The sequence below is a fragment of the Drosophila biarmipes genome, chromosome 3L, assembly GCF_025231255.1.
Source record: "Drosophila biarmipes strain raj3 chromosome 3L, RU_DBia_V1.1, whole genome shotgun sequence".
In the NCBI taxonomy this organism is placed as follows: domain Eukaryota; kingdom Metazoa; phylum Arthropoda; class Insecta; order Diptera; family Drosophilidae; genus Drosophila; species Drosophila biarmipes.
The window spans coordinates 13529706-13547956 of NC_066613.1; the positions used below are offsets into that span (position 1 = coordinate 13529706).

The window sequence follows — 18251 nt, forward strand, 5'->3', positions numbered from 1 at the left end:
TATCAAACTTCATTACCTACACAATCCTGGTTTCATCTTTCAGACGTATACAAATACTCAACCAAGAAATAACCAAAAAAATAAACACAAACATAAACATAAAAAATAAAACAAAATACAATAACTATTTAGGAGGACATTAACACTATTATTTTGGCAAAATGGTTAAGATGGTAAAGGGTGCTGCTGTTAATAAGGAAACAGTAAGTCTGATAAGCGAATCGGAAATGTTGGAACGGCAAAAGAATTACACTATTAGACTGCACGACATTGCGGCCGCCTGTTCGAGTTTCAAGAGTAAAATGGATCAATTTATTTAATGATACATAAGGCTCTAATTAGGTTACTATTCCTAGACGCACTCGCTCAGCTCAAGGAGCTGCAGGAAGAACGGACGTATCAAGACCGCTGGGATCAGTTTACTCGGTGTGATGGCCTGCCGAAGGTCCGATCTCCAGTCGAGATCAGAACATTTTTGGCCAAGATACGTCACTTTGAAGAGATCGAAATCAACGACTCCATAGACTGGACTCTGGGAGTGGACGAGCGTAGTATTCTGACACAGAATATTTTCCACAAGGACCTAACCAGAGCAACGTTGCAAAAAACGTCTTCCGACAACCCTGGCACTTATTTTGAGACCAATTTAAAGAATTGCCTAGAAGTATTGCGACAGGTGGACGTTTTGATGGACAATGAGGTGGAAATGGAGCGCATGAGTTTGAAAGTACAGATTGATCTCATGGAGGTAAGGGTATACGAATAAAGGAGTGGCAACTACAGAGAACTGCTAATAGGTTTACAAAGACGTCCAACGGGAGATAGAAAGTCTCTTTGATCGCCTTACTTATAGGATATTACGGATGCAAAAGGTCTACATGGAGTAAGTTATTTCTTTGCATAATTAATTTGTTTAATTTATATATTATAATGACTTTTACCAAGATCTGTAAATGGCATAGTGGCTAAATGGAGCCACTCGTGCGATTCATGGCGCATGGATCTTTGGGGTCTTTACAATGTTCCCATAATCTTTCAGCAACTGGAGTAAGCTTGCGGGGCTAGCTTTAAATATAGTCGAAATATTCACCCATGTATCTTACAGAGTTCCATTGATGATAGCGGAATTCAAAGCCTCTGAAGTAACGATCCAATTACCATTGAGTGTCCTAGGGGATTGCGTGACCCTACGCTGTGTTCACACCAGTTTTGACCATAGGTCGGAGGACGCGAAAAGCTTCGAACCACCGACAGTCGATGTGTCTGTAGTTCCCATTTCTGGAATAACAGAAATGGAGGAGTCGGTGGTTGGTGAGTGGTTGATGCAGCATGACATACAGGAGGAGACTTTGGACAGCATGAATAAAAAGCGAGAGGAGTACGAAGAACTAATGCAGCTCATTGCCGAGCGGACCGAACAGGCTGCCAAGGAGGCGAAGTTTGGTAAAGCCGCCGATGGTGCTAAGCGCCCTAAGATAGTCATTCCGAAAACACCGAAGTTGGTGCCCCTCGTACCGCAAGGAATGTTTCCCGAAGTATACACCGAGTTTCTTCATCGTGAAGATAACCAATACAAGACGTTTCTGGACAGCTATTTTCATCCAAGACTGCTAAACCTGTCGCTCGAGGAGGTAAGTATTAAATTAATATAAAGGTAATAGTCTGAGAAAATATACGACTTGTGTTGGTTGAGGAACTAATAAACCATTCTTAGATAAATCTTAGACAGTCTATTATCATTGGCGGAGTCTATAACATTACGTTTGTTCGGCGACCTGAACAAACGCAATTCGAGAAGTTCAATATTATTTTGCACGAGGATGGACGCGTTCTGCATGTCATAGCCGATGTGGTGGCCCGAGTAGAAGGCAACTTTCGAAGCTCTCATGTTTCGGACTTCACCAGAATGACCTTTGCTACCAGCCAGTTTAGGCTGGATGATAATGAGTTGCCATTCTTCGTTGTTACCGTGAAGTTGCCCCCAGATCTCTGCAGATGGGGCACACCCGAGGTTTGTCATTATTTGAGAGAGGTGGAGGCACCTCCACGGACACCGGATAGGAGTACCCTCGTCACGCTAAACATAGTTGAGCCTCAACGGATCTCATCTCAATTAACCCAACGAGAGGAGAGCGCCATTCGATCAACATTGGGCAATCAGTTTTATCCAACTCTCAGATCAATCCTGAAGCAAAGTATTTCGCATGGATATAACCTGGAAAAAGGGACATCTATACAGGATTTTCATTTGAACAAGACTTTAACCAAGCTTGAAATTATGAAGTTATCAAAAATATGCCTGCCACGCATAATTTCCTCTTTTAAGCTCCCAAGTGAATTTACTGAAGACAGTCAAACGTCAGAAGCCCAAAAGACAAGGCCGAATCGCCTATTAAAAAGAACTGAAACTGAGTTGGCTGTGGAGACTAAACTTGCACCAACGGAAGACTTTGATTATGCAATGCAACAGCAGCCGGAAAGAATGTTTCCCGTTTTTGAAAAGACAGTTCCTGTTGAATTCATTCCTGCTGACCATTCGATCTCCATCGATCCAAATGATACATCTACAGCCTGTGGGTTGGTGTCCACACTGGAAACCATCAGAGGAAAGTACTTGCACAAGCCCTTACAATTGTTGGAACAAGTCGAAGTCGTATCCAAGAAGTCCGAGAAAAGGGCGGAAGTAAAAAATGTAGAGGTCGTTAAAAGTGTTTCCAGTCTCAAGGATAAAATGTCTAATGCGAATGTAAGTGATAGAAAAAGTTTAACAGATGCAATTGAGAGAAAGAGTGTATTAGAAGGTAATATAAAAATGACAGTTAATCAAATCAAAAGATAACAAATATATTATTAGATGTAGGCAGAGCTTCAGTGCATAAAGGAGCCAGAAGAAATGGCTCTGTCATCAAGCGGCGATCGATGCGAAAGTCTGCCAAGGTGGAAGACACTACGAAGTTTCGCTACGAAGAAAGGGATCCACCAGTATTGCTAGATCACTGGACCAAGGAGCACATTATCGAATCGACTATTGATCACCAGGCTCATACGCTTACCTTTAGAACCACACGTTTGGGCATTTTCGGACTGGCCTTCAAACGATACGAGCACTTTCCCTTTCGTGATTGGTGTCTGCAGCCCAATGAGAACAAGTGAGTGTTTAACGTCCTTTGAAGACTTTATTATCATCTCATTCCTATCTCATTCAGTCCGGATGAGATCATTCTCAGCTTGGACACATTCCATGTACGAATGTTTTTCTACATCACATCCCAAGGAGTACGTGGCTATGTGACTGATCTGACCAAGGGCTATACAGCTAAGCCAGTTAAGTACCTGGAGATTGTGGAGCCAATCTCGGACTTTCGTGTATTGCGTAAGGTAGGTTTATCTTGAGATACTTGACCTAGCTAACCTTGCGAACTTCCTTTACAGTTACTCGTGGAAAAGAACTTAAATATTTTCGCAGAGAACGATGCCAGCTACTACATCACAAATGGTTACTTCTCCGTCAAGCATGTGGCCACTGAGCTACACACCTACAATACCATGGCTCTGCAATGCAAAATGATGAAATTTTATAGGTCCAGCTGGAATCGACTGGCCACACGACGCGATGTTATTTTGGACATGAAGATAGCAAAGGACAACTCGGACTTCTCGGAGGTCACAATGCGTATAACACCCGAGAAGACAACATTTGTCAAAATCTCCGAAATGTGTTCGGATGATATAAAAGTGGTCAAGCTTCGTTACGAGGAAACTTGGCGAAACGTCAATGTGAGTAGATATTATCCAGATTCATGAACAGTATCACACAATCCCAAGGGAATCGCAGAACTACAATGACTTCGGCCAGGCCATTCAATCGTTGAACCCCCATTCCCAGGAGGGCAGTAACAAAGAAGCTATGCTTTTCATCTACATTAAAAGGCTCCTGAATGAGATTCGTCCCTTGAGTTACTCTTAGGAACTTCGGCACTTCTGTATAAATTTTACAATAATTCATATCTTAAAACGAAAGTGACTTTTACAAAATGCCATTGCTGTCAATTACATGAACAAACTGACACTACACACAAAATACACAAAAAAAAAAAAAATACTCAAAAATAAAAAAAAAAATGGTAAAGAGAAAAAGCAAGACCGTGGCACCCCACAAACCCAACGTGGAACTCCTTTCGGAGGACGAGTGGATGGCCCGGAGAAACACATATATGCAGCGTTTGGCGGACCTTCGGACAAGTGTTGCCCTCATTGAGGGTAAATTATATTAACTGAGCTTCTTTGTAAGGAAAAAGTAGTGTTAGCAATGCTTACCATCAGATGCCATCGACGAGCACAATGAACTGCAGAAACAGCAGTTGCAGGATGAAAAATGGAACAGTTACATGGCTTGTGACGGTCTTCCAAGTCCCAAAAGTCCTGCCGAAATTCGAAAATTCGTCTTCCAGCTGAATGTTTTAGAAAAGGAATCCTGCGCTAATGATATCAGCTGGCTTCTTCCGGTGGACGAGCGGAGTTTACTCTCGCAAGCACTGGACCGCAAGGACATGACCCGGAGGAACTTGGAAAAAAATAGACCAAATATCGGACAGTTCTACGATGATACTGTGCAACGTATCCTGTTAACCATCACACGTGTGGGAAGAGTACTACGCAACGATAACGAGCTCCTTCGCTTACCAGCTTTTCAAATTATTGAGCTGGATAAGGTATTAGCTTCTTATACATAAAGATTCTCTATAGTTTTTCTTATAGATACCATCAGAACTGAATGCGGTCATAGAGAACTTCTTCGATAAACTTGCATATCGCGTAATCTCTTCCCCCGAAGCCTATATGACGTAAGGTCTTAGGATTTTCCACATGATTAACACTTCTTAATTTTTATTTATTTTCTAGAAACCAGGGTAGTATCTTAACGCACTACTGCTATAACTCCAAAAACTTTGATTTCCAAATATGGGGACTGCAGGATGTGCCAATTCGTTTCAACTATATGAAGTAATTAAAAGCTTTACTGGGATTCTGTGATGTTATAAATATTTATTTTAAGGCTACCGATTATGTGCTCGGATCTCAACTGCGTTGGAGTAACTCTTCAGCTGCCCCTTAGTGTGCTCCGTGACAATCTGACCCTCCGGTGCGTACACACATTTTTTGACCCTTACTCCCCTTTGGCCAAGAGCTATGAGCTAGTCATTGATGGTTATATGAGCCCAAATTGCGGACTTATGGATATCGGGGACAGTGTGATGACCGAATGGATGACCCAGATGGATATTCAGGAGGACCTTATGACGAAAATGAACTCGGAAATGCAGATTTACAACGAGACGATTGCGTAAAAATAGTTTTGATTTGGGTTGAAAACCTTTAGCTGTATATATCTCTCTTTTTTTTAAAGCACAATTGCAGCAGCAGAAGCTAAGCAAAAAAAAAAGTCCGATAATAATGAATCTAAAAGGAAATCCATTCCAAAAACCCCAAACATGCCGCAAGAACTACCAGTAGGCATGTTTCCAGACCCTTACAAGATATTCCTCGAACACGATAAACGAGATTGCATTGACTTTTTTCAAAGAAATTTTCATCCCGACCAAATAAACCTGCTGCCTTATGAGGTAATATATAAACAATGTTTATTTGATATATTTAGTGTATCTCACAATATCTAAACTTCTAGGTCAACCTGCGCCGTTTTATCATTATGGGAGGCGTTATTTCGATCGTCTTTGTGAGAAAGCCGAAACATACCGCCTTTGAAAAATTCAATATAACGCTTCACGAAGATGGACGTGCTTTGCGAAAGCAAGTGGATGCTTTGGATGACATTAATGACGTATCAACACGCAGGTCCACTAAACCAAGCATTCTGCAAAAACCAAGTCGTATGGAAATGAGGCGCGATCTTGACCAGGGGGAAAACTCTGAATTTCATTTGCACTTGGAGCCGGACGAGCTGCCGTTTTACTTTCTCACTTTCAAGGTGCCCGACCATTTATGCCTGTGGGGCGAACCCATGGTCTGTCAATTTGTTGAGGACGAAATCGAAAGATTGCAGGAAGCTGAAATAGAAAAAGTAGTCGAAAAGACGGATAAAAAGAAAAAAGTAAACAAAAAGCCTTCACAGAAACTATCCGTACAAAAAATTGGTACTCCCTCAAAAGGAATAATTGTGAAGGCAGAGAATCCGGAAGAAAAGGGCAAGCCGAATTATCACAAGCCAACAAGAGAAAGTTCAATCAACATTTATAGACCCTCGGCCTTGGCAATGGTGCGACAGGGAAGTTTGGATCCGGAGCAGGTTAATCAGGGTCCATTGAAAAACTTTCAGCTGCAAGGCGAACCTCTATCAAGACGCAAGACTCGTCTCCTTCAGGAGCACTGCCTACCACGAATCATATCCTCGTTCAAATTCCCGCAGGAGTTCAAAGATGGCGAGCTCGAAGAAAAGGCCGTCAAAACCGTAACGGGCCCGAGTCTTTACAGGAGGCGGGAGGTCAGTTCCGTCGAATATGCGAAAACTGAAGATTACTTCTTCAACTACGAGGATCAGTCCAATCCGGAGCGAGTGTATCCAAAGTTTCCTGCGGTAAAGGACCTACAGCTAGAGCTTGGCAGGGCGCACGCAACCAATAAGGATACTTCGATGTATGGCCTTGTACTGACACTGGACGACATCAAGGAGAAGTACATGGATGCGCCCAAAAAGATAACTGATCAACTGGTCACTCAAGCCGTTAGAATGAGCAGACGTACTTTTCAGGAACCACTTAGTACGAGTCGATCTCGCCGACAGAGTTCCTTCGTGAGACGGTCTTTTAGGCAGTTGGGATTGGAAGCGAGCACCGTGAGCGTTGGCGACTTGCGATCGGCTGAAATGGAGTATGAACTCAGCGAGGCCAGTGAGTCCAGCGAGCCCGTGAGAAAGACTAGAAAAGAAAATCGTTTTCCATCTGAAAGTGTTTCTCGGAGTTATGAAATCGTAAAGGTCTTCTACTGGACCACTAAGTTCATCATGGACTCGAAGTTCGATAAGGCAAGTAAGGTCCTCACCATCAAGACAGATCGTTTGGGGAACTTTGGATTCGCCTTCCAGCGATACACGCATTTTCCCTTTAATCACTGGGAACTGGAGAAGAACGAGGAGAAGTAACGAAGATTTTCTGAATCATAATTTAATAATGATTAATTAACCCTTTGCAGCCCCGATGAGATCATCTTCACCTTGGACACCCAACACGTGCGTGTTGTCTTCTTTATCACCAGGGATGGCATTCGGTGTCATGCGCTTGACATACCCAAGGAATACATTGCCAGGCCCATTAAATATATAGATATCGATAAACCCATCTCAGATTTCGTCGAGCTTCGCAAGGTACACCTCTCTGGATCTAAAATGAATCTATAATTTACTGTACCCCTATAACAGCGCCTCCAGGACATGAACCTGAATGTGTTTGCGGAGCTGGACGCTTTTTTCTACATCGATAAAGGCTATTTTTCACAGAAGCACCTGGCAGCGGAGTTGCATGTCTACGACGCCATCGCTGTGCATAGCAAGCTGATGAAGTTCAGCCGCAGCCAGTGGAATCGCCTGGCCACGGATAGGGATCTGTTGCTCTGTCTAAAGAATACCAAGGATGTGCATGACAGTGCAGAGGTCACGGTCCGCGTAACGCCCGAAATCTCGACCTTCGTGGAAGTTTCGGAGCTCTGCACTGAAGATCTGAGCGCCATAAAACTGAACTACAAGAATACCTGGCGTAATATTGGGGTAAGATTTATAAAAGCCTTAAAATATTTAAAAATAATTAACATGGCTTCCTTTTTAGACCTACTCGGATCTGCATCAGGTGATCAACTCAATGTATTCGTATGCCACGGATGTGCGTAATCGGGATGCCAACCAGATGTACTATCTTCGCCAGCTTCTTCAGGAGATCCGACCCCTGAGCTTCTCCTAAAGCCCCAAACGCTGCTCAGCCGACAACTGCCAAACAAAAACACAGACCACAGCGTACACTTTTAAATTACCAGCAATTAAATGCAATTGCCTTACAACAAAGTCTTCAATCATTTCCATTATTTTGACTTAAGTGGGTTCGCCACGCTTAAGTACTGGAGTCAGTTGGTAATCAGCTAGTTTTTTTGTGATCAACTTTCCGCGAATGAAATGCAACGCCTGCTGGCTTGCTTCTTACTGGCCACCACTCTACCCGGGCTTGATGTACTTGCCCAGAACCTGAACCTGAGTCAAACCATCGATCTGGACAAGTTGGCCAAAATAGTAGTGCCTTCGAAACTCCAAACTCGTGTTGTCGGCGGTCGTGTCACTACAAATGAAAAACTAGGCGGCTATCTAATTGCTTTGCGCTACGACAAGGAGTTCATTTGCGGTGGCACTCTGATCCACGACCTCATCGTCCTCACGGCTGCGCATTGCTTTTTGGGGCGAGAGAACATCAAGGAATGGGAGGCGGTTGGCGCCACCTCGAAGCTTCGAGATAAAGGCATTATACGCAAATTTAAGGAAGTCATCAAGTCCGCCCAGTTTCGAGAAGATGACATGAACATGGATGTGGCCGTAGTGCGGCTAAAAAGCCCCATGAAGGGCAAAAACATCGGAAAACTATCACTGTGCACTGCGCACCTCAGGCCGGGTCTGGAACTAGTGGTTTCTGGCTGGGGAATGACCGATCCCAGTGGCACTCGCCCGCAGCTCTTATTGCGGACGGTTACAGTGCCCATTTTAGATAAGAGTGTATGTCGTTCTTCCTACTGGCCAGCGGGTGAGTGGGATGTATAATATGAGTGGGTAATGGATATCAGTGGATTCGACTAGCCGATAATTTTATGAATTAATATGTTTCCAATATGTGTCCAATTACCGAAGTTATGAAATCTATGAGGTTTTTGGGCCCTATTTTAAAATCCATTGGATTTACGGAAAATCAAACATAAAATTGGACCATGTATTTGACACTCTTTTTAAGGGATTTACATCATAAAATCATTGAGGTTTACTAGAAAAATCGGGAAACGTAATTTACTTTATTTGCAGCCAACTTTTAAAACACTTTAGATCCGCATTTACATACTACATAAAACACCTTAGAGGTGTGAGATAGCATTTATTTTTTATCTTTATTGCTTTCTATTGCAGTTAATATAACAGACAGCATGTTTTGCGCCGGAGTTCTGGGGAAGAAGGATTCCTGTACATTTGACTCCGGTGGTCCGCTGGTATACAAGAAGCAAGTATGTGGGATCGTGTCCTTTGGAATCGGGTGTGCCAGCAGACGCTATTCCGGCGTCTACACAGACATTACTTACGTAAAGCCCTTTATAGAGAAGAGCATTAAGGTATTGCTGGCGTAAACTTGAATAAATTGTACAAACTATGGAATGTGTAATTTGATTATGTCATATGTAACCAATATTAGACTCGCATGATTGGATTTCTCAACGCTTAAATTTTTCATTGTGTAGAAGATCATTTCCACACTAGCTATTCCGTTCCATTCCCTGTTTGCAATGCAAGGTCTTCTGAAATGCTGCGTGCTGGCTGCAGCTCTAATTTCGGTTCACATTCTTGGACAGGAGATCGCCAATCACACTATCAATGTGGATAAGCTGGCCAAGTTGGTGCTTCCCAATGAACATGACAATCGCGTTATCGGCGGCGAAGTTACCACGAACTCTAAGTTGGGAGGATACCTTATGGCGTTGACATATGCCGGAGACTTTGTCTGCGGTGGCACTCTTATCCATGATCTAATTGTTCTGACAGCGGCCCACTGCTTTTTGGGCCGAATGACGGTTTCGGATTGGACTGTGGTTGGCGGTATTTCGAAGCTCGGTCAAAAAGGTATACGGCGCAAAATAAAGGACTTTATCTTATCTGAAAAGTTTAAAGAGGAAGATATGAATATGGATGTGGCCGTGATGCTGCTGAAAGCTCCTTTAAGGGCCAAGGGTATTGGAAAACTATCGTTGTGCTCGGCAACTCTTAAGCCAGGTGTTCAACTTACTGTTTCCGGATGGGGTATGACAGTTGCCAGAGGACGTGGACCACAGACATTACTACGTACAGTGACAGTGCCAATTATTCACAAGAATAACTGCCGTGCCGCCTATCAGCCAATGGGTAAGTATTTTGCTTGGGCACAGAGGTAATATATAAATTATAATTTTGTACCACTATTTATTGTGCAGCTAAAATAACGGACAGTATGATATGCGCCTCAGTATTAGGAAAAAAGGACGCCTGCACCTACGACTCAGGAGGACCATTGGTTTACAAAAAGCAGGTTTGTGGTATTGTGTCCTTTGGAATTGGATGTGCTAGCAAACGTTATCCCGGCGTGTACACGGATGTCATTTACGTTAAGCCCTTTATCACAAAGAGCGTAAGAATCTTGCTTCAAAAGCGCTGAATAAAGGTGTTGTTCTTGAGAAATTTTTTAAAAGAATTAAGTGTTTGATCTTGTTAATAGGCTTCGTCTAGCTTACCTAACGGGTTAAGTAAAGGAATTAATTTCTGGATTTATTTTAGAAAAGACAAAGATTCTTTATTTAATTGAAAATGCTGTTTTTAGTAATGTCAGCATCATGGTCGTTTTTCTCTCTATAAATACTCAAGAGACAAAACAAAGAAGATACTGAACAGCGTATTGAAGTTTTTTAAAAAGAAAATGTTATTCAAATCACATTTATTAATAATGCACGGTAAAAATATTAAGATTAGTTCGCAAGGTTTGGATTTGTATTGAACAGTGGGTAGACATAGAGGGATTTTTTAAAGTTCGAAATATCCTTTATACTTGCGGGGTCATCATCACCCAAAAACTCAATCTTGATTTTGTCGGCCATTGGCTTAGTAGTAGCTTGTTCTCTTCCCGTATCTTGTTGATCATCATCTAGTACGTCTGATACAGATCCTGAACGAGTGACTGCTTGAGAATTACCTTGTGTTGTTGTTTCTGAGGATGAGGTATGATTTCCCACAACTTGGACCGAAAGTTTTCTTAAATTATTCTGGTCATAGTCATACAAGAAATTCAAAACATCCTGCTTCGTTAAGTTGTTCAGCGTTTGTATTTGCATTTCCAGACGGTTGAAGAAGTATTCCTTGGTGACTATTTCACTCCAATTCCGCATTACTTCCTCATCCAAACTCGTGTCTCCCAGTCTTTTTCCACTGATTAGAGTCTCTCGCACATTGTTAAACTCCGTATCACTCATCTGCGAGACTAGCTCAGACATTTGAGACCTAAACGCCTCAATCCGTTGCTCAACATATTCAGCCCTGTGTTTTGTCTCTTGGGTATTTATAGTGATTACAAAAGCCATGATACCATACCCAATTCGTTGATGTATGCCCAAGCTGTAGCCCAACTGCTCTTGAGTCCTCAATTGATTAAAGAACGGCTCCTCTACAATCAACTCTATAAGATCCATTAAACATTCCAATTTAAGATCGCTCGGTCCTATTTGATAGTAGTTTGTTATAATGGTATTAGAGTCGTCCTCGTTCAGTGTTTTGGCTTTCAAATAATGTGATCCCAGAGGTATTTGAAGTAGGTTGTTGTCCAATGCCGATAGATTCTCAACTCTTTCGCTGTTATATGTGAGAAGAATTTTTTGCATTAGCTCCCTGGCTTGATCTTCGGTGAAATTCCCTTGCATTAAGCCCTTTATATACATTTTTTTATGAAAATTATCTTTAAAGTTTTTAATGTCGTCTAAGGTTATTGGATCAATGGCCTCGTATTTTGAAATCATACTGAAACGCTGATTTTCCAATACGCTAAGACGCAGGTCAAGATTTAGAGTTCGTCCATTTATTAGAGCATTATAAATTTGCCGCTTTTTGAGGTCCTTAAATGAATTCACCTGATCCATATCCAGTTCTATGGTTCGCATCACGTTAAGTATTATTTCCACCAAGAGAGGAAGCTTTTCATTGTAGCCACTCACCCGCATAACCAATCCTTTATCACCTATGTAAAGACCATACGTTAGTCCTGCCTCTAAGGCTGGGTATAATTGTTCGGCTATTGTGAATTCTACTAAGTAGGTGTAAAGAACACCGAGCATATAATGCTTAACACTTTCCCGAACCATTGGAGTTATAAAATATAGGTTAATGTATCCGTCGGGAAGCAGAAAAATGTTATCCTGCCGAAACCAGAGCTCGCATAACTCATTTCTGATCAGAGCTTTAGGACTTCTCGAGACATGTGGCTTTCCTGCTTCTACCCAATGGAGTGTGAAATCAGTGGTTACAAACTGATTCGGTTGTGGAAAGTGCAATTCCTTTAATGTTGCAGGTTCTTGCCACATTGTAAGCCACTTTGATGGCATAGGAATGGTTTTGTATTGGGTACCAAACCATGGTTCCTTCTGGTCGTACTCATTATCTTCATATGACATGTATGAAGAGATCATTATATTAAAATTGAATTTATTAAGATGCTGTCTAAGAAGCTCTAGATCAGACTCATCGTATTGAAAGTAAAGCCGAGGTCCTGTAAGGACATCTTTTGATGGCAGGTAACTCAAGCCCTCAACAATACTTTGAACATTATCAATAGAGGGAAGTTCAATTTGAAATCGAAAATTATTGTTGGCAATTTGTTGTACTTCCTTATAGGAAGCCTGAAGTTGATCGCTATTAATTACAAGCTTGATCCAAGCGAACGTGGCTTCCAATACCTCGTCCAAGTGGTCAAACCCATCGTCAGTAAGATAAATACATATATTGAACAGGGAGTATATCGAGTTAGAGTCAAAACTACTTCCGCTAACTCCAGCAACCACGCTAATGCACCAAAGACGCCGACGTAGATAGGAACATAGACTACCAACTCCCTCATAGCCAAGGAGGTTTGAGATCAAATAATCCGGCTTGCTGCGGTATAAGTTCTTCATCGGAGGCACAACCCAAGTTAACTCCACTTTGCAGACATCTTCAACCGGCTGAACCAGAAACACTTCCTTAAAGAACTGTTCCCGAAAGGCTGATTGGTAATTAAGCTTGGTGAAGTCCACTGAGTCCTCCTGGCTTTTAGGTATGTCTGCACAATGCCGCACTAGCAGTTCCTCCAACTCATCTAGGGAAAGTTGAGCCTGGATTGCCACTATCATTCGATTGGAACCGTAATGATTTCGGCAAAACCTGTGAAGTTCCTGGTGCAGCATGCTATCGTCAATGCCCTCTTGAAGGGACTTAAAGTTACCCCAGCTGAAAGTACCCTGTGGGTACTCATCACTCGCCAAGCTTGCCAAAATCTGATCTCGTCGGACCTCATCCCTCATATAAGTCTGCTCAAATTCGGACTGCACTGCAGAGCGTTCGCGATTCATGGCATCGGGAAGCATTAGTGGAGCCTTTATCAAGTTCATAAAAAGATCCATGCTCCTATCGAGGTGGGCTTCATCCACCTCAAAGTAGAAGCAGGTCTCCTCGTTCTCAGTATGCGCATTACTGAAACCTCCGCTTTTAGTCACAAACGAGTCAAATTCATTCTCAACGGGAAATTTCTCCGATCCCATAAATATCATGTGTTCCACAAAATGAGCTAGTCCCTGGTATTGTCGCGGTTCACTAAACGATCCCACGCCAACTAGAACAGCACATGCCGCTAATCTACCATGAAAGTGTTCAATCGAAGAGTTCATACTTTCGCTGGAGGCCCGTTGGATTGGCGGATCTTCAACGTACGGATCTGATATGAGCATGGCGCGCAATCCATTCGATAGGCTCAAGGCACGGTAAAGCTTCCTGTCGCCCTCCGATTTGTCCGGCTCATCGTGGTACTGGACCACAACTGCGGCCGTACTTATAGCCGTGTACTGCTGACGATTTAACCATTTTTGCACTTGTTTACCAATTCTGTGTAGGCCAAGGCGTGGCTTGAAACACATCCTCAGTCCAAAACGAATAATTTTAAAAATATATATTTTTCGTACATTATTTTATTTTATTTTTGACAGATATTACTAAGTTTTGAAAATGGCATATGGTCGAGAAATGAGAAATGATTAATTTATGTTTTTAAATATATATTAGAGCTCTTCGTATTATTTATTAATAATTATTAACAAGAGTATTGGGTCGTTGAGTTATCCCAACGGAACAGCTTAAAGATATCAATTGGATTCACTAAACCGATTATTTTAACGATTGGGTGTTGATTTGGTTATAGATCATAATGGAAAACATTCTGAGCTCGAAATGGCACGTATCCTCGTTTGTTGCCTGCTGGTTGGCTTACTGATTTGGACAGATGACATCCAAGCTCTAAAAACCAATCTCACGATTGACTGGGCAAAGTTGGCCAAGATACTACGGCGTCCTGCTCTCCAGACCCGTGTTATTGGTGGTCATGTGACCACTATTGAAAAGTTGGGCGGTTACCTTGTGGCAATGCGATATTATAACAATTTCATCTGCGGTGGCACTTTGATACGGGATGTCATTGTCCTGACGGCGGCCCACTGCTTCGAGAATCGAAATATTAAGGAAGGCTGGACCGTGGATGGTGGCATCTCGAGGCTCACCGATCGCGGAGTTCGCCGAGGGATGAAGGATATTATCAAGTCCGCCGAGTTCCGGATGTCTACGATGAACATGGATGTGGCCGTGGTGCTGCTGAACAGACCCATGGTGGGGAGAAACATCGGCACGCTAGCGTTGTGCTCGACGCCCTTGACTACTGGGAAAAAGCTGGTCGTTTCTGGATGGGGAATGACCCATCCGGATAACAATGGTCCGGATCAGCTGCTGCGAACTGTCACGGTGCCCGTGGTCGAAAAGAGGTTCTGCCGGGATGTGTATCGGCTTTCAGGTGAGTTCATTTTAGTTGGTATATATTCTACAGATTCGGATAGAAGCACCCAAAGCTTAAAAGGGCTCTAGAATTATTGCACCATCTAGCAACTTTTCATGTCAGCAGGTTCTTTGTCTCCTATTTTTATAAATTTTAAATTTTCTACTGGCTAAACCCATTAAATTTATGCAGCTGCTATAACGGACAGCATGTTCTGCGCGGCAGTTATGGGAAAAAAGGATGCCTGCACCTACGACTCCGGAGGTCCTTTGGTTTACGACAGACAGGTCTGCGGTATCGTGTCGTTCGGAATCGGATGTGCCAGCAGACGATATCCTGGCGTCTATACGGATGTCCATTACGTGAAGCCCTTCATCGAAAAAGGTATTAAATCGTTATTATCGCGAAAGAGCGGTCGCACCAAAATAAAGGCCCCTAAATAAACATTGCTTGTTTTTATATACTTCTTTAACAGTTGTTAAAGTATTCACCACCCTAGAATACATTGTTAGATACTTATTCTCTCATCTTAAGATTATAAGTACTAAAGAAAGTTAAACTTTTTAAAAAACGATAACTCCAAGTATTGAGTTGGAGGAAACTTGTATTATAGTAAAATGTTTAGCCAATTTGAATATGAGTAAACGAGCTTCTAAAATAAATGTGCTGATAAGTCAAAGGTGTGTGAACTGGCCAATTAACTTTGAAATATCAATTTAAAACGGTCTACTCAAAAAACAGCATGTTTTAATAAATATATTTGAATGCTTTAATTTTTTAAGATCGATGTTTTTCTGTGCGACAGTATGTATACCTTGTGTTTTCTTTTCTTTCCTTCCCGACTTTCCCTCCTCCAGTCAACTGTGTTCAATACTAAACGGCACAACAGCTTGGGCGTTAATTGTTGTCATTATGGGTAAGTTTCTGGGACTTTCGCGCCCAGACCCGACGGTCCATGGTCCACTGGCCATCGCGGTACCATCGACTCCTTGGGGCCATTGCGTGCAGGCGGGAGTCGGCAGCTCCTTGCTGATCAGTGACTGATTCCATAATTGATTGGTCCCAGGGATGCCGGGTCCCAAAAACTGAGGACCGAGGTCTGCGGGTCTCCTGCTCTTCTGGCCGTGGGGCACAATTTTTTAGAAACGACGTTCAACGGCTTGAGTACTTTTACTTTTGCCCCGGCCAAAAACGCAACGAAATGTAAATTAGCCCGACCGAGTTCGCTAAAAAGCGGGGCTACCAAAAATTTATGTGGCAGGTTTCTTTTGAGCTCGCATGACTGACGGCCTTTCGTCCTACGGAGCAGCGTATTCGAATTAGTTTAATAATACAATTAATTGTTATTTATAGCTTCCTTTGCGCATCGCAAACGCAGCATTTAAGGGCTAAGATCCACTGGCCAGACGCTATTTTGTGGCACGCAAGGGCCAATTTGGTGGAGCCACAGGTAGAACTGTCTTAACGGTTCTCAGCTGGGCCTAATAATAGAGTTGGCCAAGTTATGTGGCTCTTGTGATGTGGGTGAGGGATAGCCATCCAAGGGGGCTCCTGGAGTAGCTCCTTCTATCTGCGCCACAGGATATGCCATATTCTCCAGCGGACTCTGCTTATGGCCAACATAAATATCCACAGAAATGACACTTTCCATCCCTTCCCGCGGCGCTGGTTCGCATTAAGTTTATTTATCTGCTTTTAAATGGCATTTTCACTTGCATATAATTCTCCGCGTTTTCCCTTGTAATGCGCAGTGGAAACAAAGGCAACATAATGTAACAGCCGCCATAACAGCACGAAGATGCCCAGATACCCCGGATGCTCCAGACTCTCTGCACTCCATGACTACCATTTACCACTACTATTTTTAGTAGTGTCATAAATTTATGGCACATTGTGGCAGTGGCACTGGACTAGGCCTCTCGACCGGGCTCACGTGGAGCGGCCTGGAGCAAAAGGAGCTGCAATCGACATGCAAAACAACATGCTAGCTGGCACCTACTTGGCCCATCCAAAGACTTACCGATGAAGTCGTGAAGGAGCATGCAAACCGTCCTACCACTGAAACCAAACCGAACCGAACGTATCCATGCCATTCGCCAATCAAACAAATCAAATAGGTAGAGCGGATTCAGTTACATCGGTTTTATAGATCCCATTTCGGATCTGTTAATTAAAAGATACACACGTACCCCCAATAGAACGGAGAGGCAAACAAATCTTCGGGGCTGTGCAAACACACTGGATCAATAGCGGCACTCTGTGAGAGATACTGCATAGGAGTATATTCTGGGTTTTTACGATGCGCTCACTGTTTCGAGTGTTTGACTGGCTTAAAAGCCAATAAAATTTGTTGTTAATTGTTTTGGTAAATTGAAAATTAGGTTTTGGGAAAACTCATCGCTCAAGTATGCATGGAACGAGTTCAGGTTTCAGAGTTTCGTATCGGGGCCTCTACAGTTTTATGTCTGTTTGCCCAGCGCATTAACTTGGTCACTTTTAATGAACTTTGTGAGTGGAACCATCTGCCGCCTTGCGATCGAGCGGTCATCGGCGCTCTTAGCCCTTCCAAACGAGACAAATCGAATCGTTTTGCCGAAACCGAGCTGAACTTTAATCGGCTTAAGTGTAATTTAACTTATTTCTATGACTTTTACCACCATTCCGCCGTTGGGCCGGCAGAAATCGGTTAATTAAAGTTGTACAAAGTTCCAAGCCGATTTCATGCCGCGTTGAATCAACAAATTGTAAACTTTTCCGTACTATCCAACTAACCGTGGGTTGGAGGGCAGGGCAGGAGCCACGGGGCGGATTGTTCAAAAAGGGGCCATCATTTGTACTTACTTAAGTGCTTGATCATGCTGATATCATCACCTGGAAACTTTCCTTTGTGCCCTACGTACCCACAATGCAATTAGCGGGGTCTGCAGACGCCAGGTGGTCTCCAGTCTCTGGCATCTCCACTCTCATCGCCCGCAATCTTAAATCGAAAATCACCAAGAATCGGTAAAGAAATAAATACAAGGAATGTAATTTGTATTACATTATGGGTGCAGCGAAATTCGTGGAGGCGAAGAGTCGAAAACGGAGTGCCCTTCCTTGTGATTCTTTAATTTCGGTGCCCTTCTATGCGATTCTCAAAATTTTCAGTTAGGGATAGGGGTTATCAAATACAAAAGTATTAAAATTTCATTTTGTGATATAGTTTCTGAGTTACTGTAGTCTTTATTATTTATTTTTGTTTACCTATATCATATCCTATTCAACTTCCTTTCCAAACTGAAATACCCCGACTTAGGGCACCTGAGCCACGAAAAATCGAACCGCTGTGTTGACAGTTATTGATCGATGATATCGTAAACACAATGTTGAAATTAATTTTTATTTTGCTCTCTGTTTTCGGGCTTTTCTCTT

The 18251-nt window shown here is 42.7% G+C and overlaps 6 protein-coding genes and 1 long non-coding RNA gene across 13 annotated transcripts; 5 read left to right on the forward strand and 2 right to left on the reverse strand.

The window, feature by feature from the left end:
* The first annotated feature begins 57 nt into the window (after positions 1 to 57).
* Positions 58 to 3979, forward strand: LOC108028683 (uncharacterized). 2 transcript variants are annotated; one of them, XM_017100623.3, is made up of 10 exons: positions 58 to 297; positions 357 to 748; positions 798 to 883; positions 946 to 1047; positions 1106 to 1631; positions 1715 to 2801; positions 2855 to 3149; positions 3207 to 3378; positions 3433 to 3777; positions 3836 to 3979. In XM_017100623.3, exons 1-10 carry the CDS (start codon positions 162 to 164, stop codon positions 3965 to 3967), a joined length of 3273 nt encoding a protein of 1090 aa, XP_016956112.1. In that variant the 5' UTR covers positions 58 to 161; the 3' UTR covers positions 3968 to 3979. The 2 variants fall into 2 exon arrangements, with proteins under 2 accessions (XP_016956112.1, XP_050742152.1); XM_050886195.1 differs by lacking the exon at positions 3836 to 3979 and having other exon boundaries at positions 3207 to 3373; positions 3433 to 3666.
* A 135-nt stretch (positions 3980 to 4114) lies between these two features.
* Positions 4115 to 8071, forward strand: LOC108028685 (uncharacterized). Of its 5 annotated transcripts, XM_017100625.3 has the most exons (10): positions 4115 to 4260; positions 4324 to 4712; positions 4759 to 4844; positions 4903 to 5004; positions 5057 to 5344; positions 5408 to 5624; positions 5687 to 7155; positions 7210 to 7381; positions 7436 to 7780; positions 7839 to 8071. In XM_017100625.3, the coding sequence occupies exons 1-10, from the start codon at positions 4122 to 4124 to the stop codon at positions 7968 to 7970; spliced, it is 3339 nt and encodes a 1112-aa protein (XP_016956114.2). In that variant the 5' UTR covers positions 4115 to 4121; the 3' UTR covers positions 7971 to 8071. The 5 variants fall into 5 exon arrangements, with proteins under 5 accessions (XP_016956114.2, XP_050742150.1, XP_050742151.1 ...); XM_050886191.1 differs by lacking the exon at positions 4115 to 4260 and having other exon boundaries at positions 4665 to 4712; positions 4769 to 4844; XM_050886193.1 differs by lacking the exons at positions 5687 to 7155; positions 7210 to 7381; positions 7436 to 7780; positions 7839 to 8071 and having other exon boundaries at positions 5419 to 5564.
* A 25-nt stretch (positions 8072 to 8096) lies between these two features.
* On the forward strand, positions 8097 to 9407 carry LOC108028684 (seminase). Its single transcript, XM_017100624.3, has 2 exons — positions 8097 to 8795; positions 9170 to 9407. The coding sequence occupies exons 1-2, from the start codon at positions 8180 to 8182 to the stop codon at positions 9382 to 9384; spliced, it is 831 nt and encodes a 276-aa protein (XP_016956113.1). The 5' UTR covers positions 8097 to 8179; the 3' UTR covers positions 9385 to 9407.
* A 104-nt stretch (positions 9408 to 9511) lies between these two features.
* LOC108028809 (seminase-like) lies at positions 9512 to 10478 on the forward strand. Its single transcript, XM_017100795.3, has 2 exons — positions 9512 to 10153; positions 10222 to 10478. Exons 1-2 carry the CDS (start codon positions 9541 to 9543, stop codon positions 10440 to 10442), a joined length of 834 nt encoding a protein of 277 aa, XP_016956284.1. The 5' UTR covers positions 9512 to 9540; the 3' UTR covers positions 10443 to 10478.
* Positions 10479 to 10551: 73 nt separating this feature from the next.
* LOC108028808 (nardilysin) lies at positions 10552 to 14041 on the reverse strand. 2 transcript variants are annotated; one of them, XM_050886197.1, is made up of 2 exons: positions 11369 to 14041; positions 10552 to 11314 (listed from the first exon to the last, which is right to left on the reverse strand). In XM_050886197.1, the coding sequence occupies exons 1-2, from the start codon at positions 13933 to 13935 to the stop codon at positions 10750 to 10752; spliced, it is 3132 nt and encodes a 1043-aa protein (XP_050742154.1). In that variant the 5' UTR covers positions 13936 to 14041; the 3' UTR covers positions 10552 to 10749. The 2 variants fall into 2 exon arrangements, with proteins under 2 accessions (XP_050742154.1, XP_016956282.1); XM_017100793.3 differs by having other exon boundaries at positions 10552 to 14041.
* Positions 14042 to 14206: 165 nt separating this feature from the next.
* LOC108028163 (seminase) lies at positions 14207 to 15286 on the forward strand. The gene is made up of 2 exons (XM_017099823.2): positions 14207 to 14858; positions 15033 to 15286. The coding sequence occupies exons 1-2, from the start codon at positions 14246 to 14248 to the stop codon at positions 15281 to 15283; spliced, it is 864 nt and encodes a 287-aa protein (XP_016955312.1). The 5' UTR covers positions 14207 to 14245; the 3' UTR covers positions 15284 to 15286.
* A 2138-nt stretch (positions 15287 to 17424) lies between these two features.
* LOC127010858 (uncharacterized) lies at positions 17425 to 18020 on the reverse strand. Its single transcript, XR_007763690.1, has 2 exons — positions 17881 to 18020; positions 17425 to 17817 (listed from the first exon to the last, which is right to left on the reverse strand). It is a non-coding gene; the product is annotated as an uncharacterized LOC127010858 (long non-coding RNA).
* Between the last annotated feature and the right edge of the window lie 231 nt (positions 18021 to 18251).

Coding starts and splice junctions, on each gene's coding strand:
- LOC108028683 (XM_017100623.3), top strand. CDS start 162: ATGGTTAAGATGGTAAAGGGTGCTGCTGTTAATAAGGAAACAGTAAGT. Junction 298..356: donor CGCCTGTTCGAGTTTCAAGA/GTAAAATGGATC, acceptor TACTATTCCTAG/ACGCACTCGCTCAGCTCAAG. Junction 884..945: donor ATGCAAAAGGTCTACATGGA/GTAAGTTATTTC, acceptor ACTTTTACCAAG/ATCTGTAAATGGCATAGTGG.
- LOC108028685 (XM_017100625.3), top strand. CDS start 4,122: ATGGTAAAGAGAAAAAGCAAGACCGTGGCACCCCACAAACCCAACGTG. Junction 4,261..4,323: donor AAGTGTTGCCCTCATTGAGG/GTAAATTATATT, acceptor GCTTACCATCAG/ATGCCATCGACGAGCACAAT. Junction 7,156..7,209: donor CTGGAGAAGAACGAGGAGAA/GTAACGAAGATT, acceptor AACCCTTTGCAG/CCCCGATGAGATCATCTTCA.
- LOC108028684 (XM_017100624.3), top strand. CDS start 8,180: ATGCAACGCCTGCTGGCTTGCTTCTTACTGGCCACCACTCTACCCGGG. Junction 8,796..9,169: donor TTCTTCCTACTGGCCAGCGG/GTGAGTGGGATG, acceptor TTTCTATTGCAG/TTAATATAACAGACAGCATG.
- LOC108028809 (XM_017100795.3), top strand. CDS start 9,541: ATGCAAGGTCTTCTGAAATGCTGCGTGCTGGCTGCAGCTCTAATTTCG. Junction 10,154..10,221: donor TGCCGCCTATCAGCCAATGG/GTAAGTATTTTG, acceptor TTTATTGTGCAG/CTAAAATAACGGACAGTATG.
- LOC108028808 (XM_017100793.3), bottom strand. CDS start 13,935: ATGTGTTTCAAGCCACGCCTTGGCCTACACAGAATTGGTAAACAAGTG.
- LOC108028163 (XM_017099823.2), top strand. CDS start 14,246: ATGGCACGTATCCTCGTTTGTTGCCTGCTGGTTGGCTTACTGATTTGG. Junction 14,859..15,032: donor GGATGTGTATCGGCTTTCAG/GTGAGTTCATTT, acceptor AAATTTATGCAG/CTGCTATAACGGACAGCATG.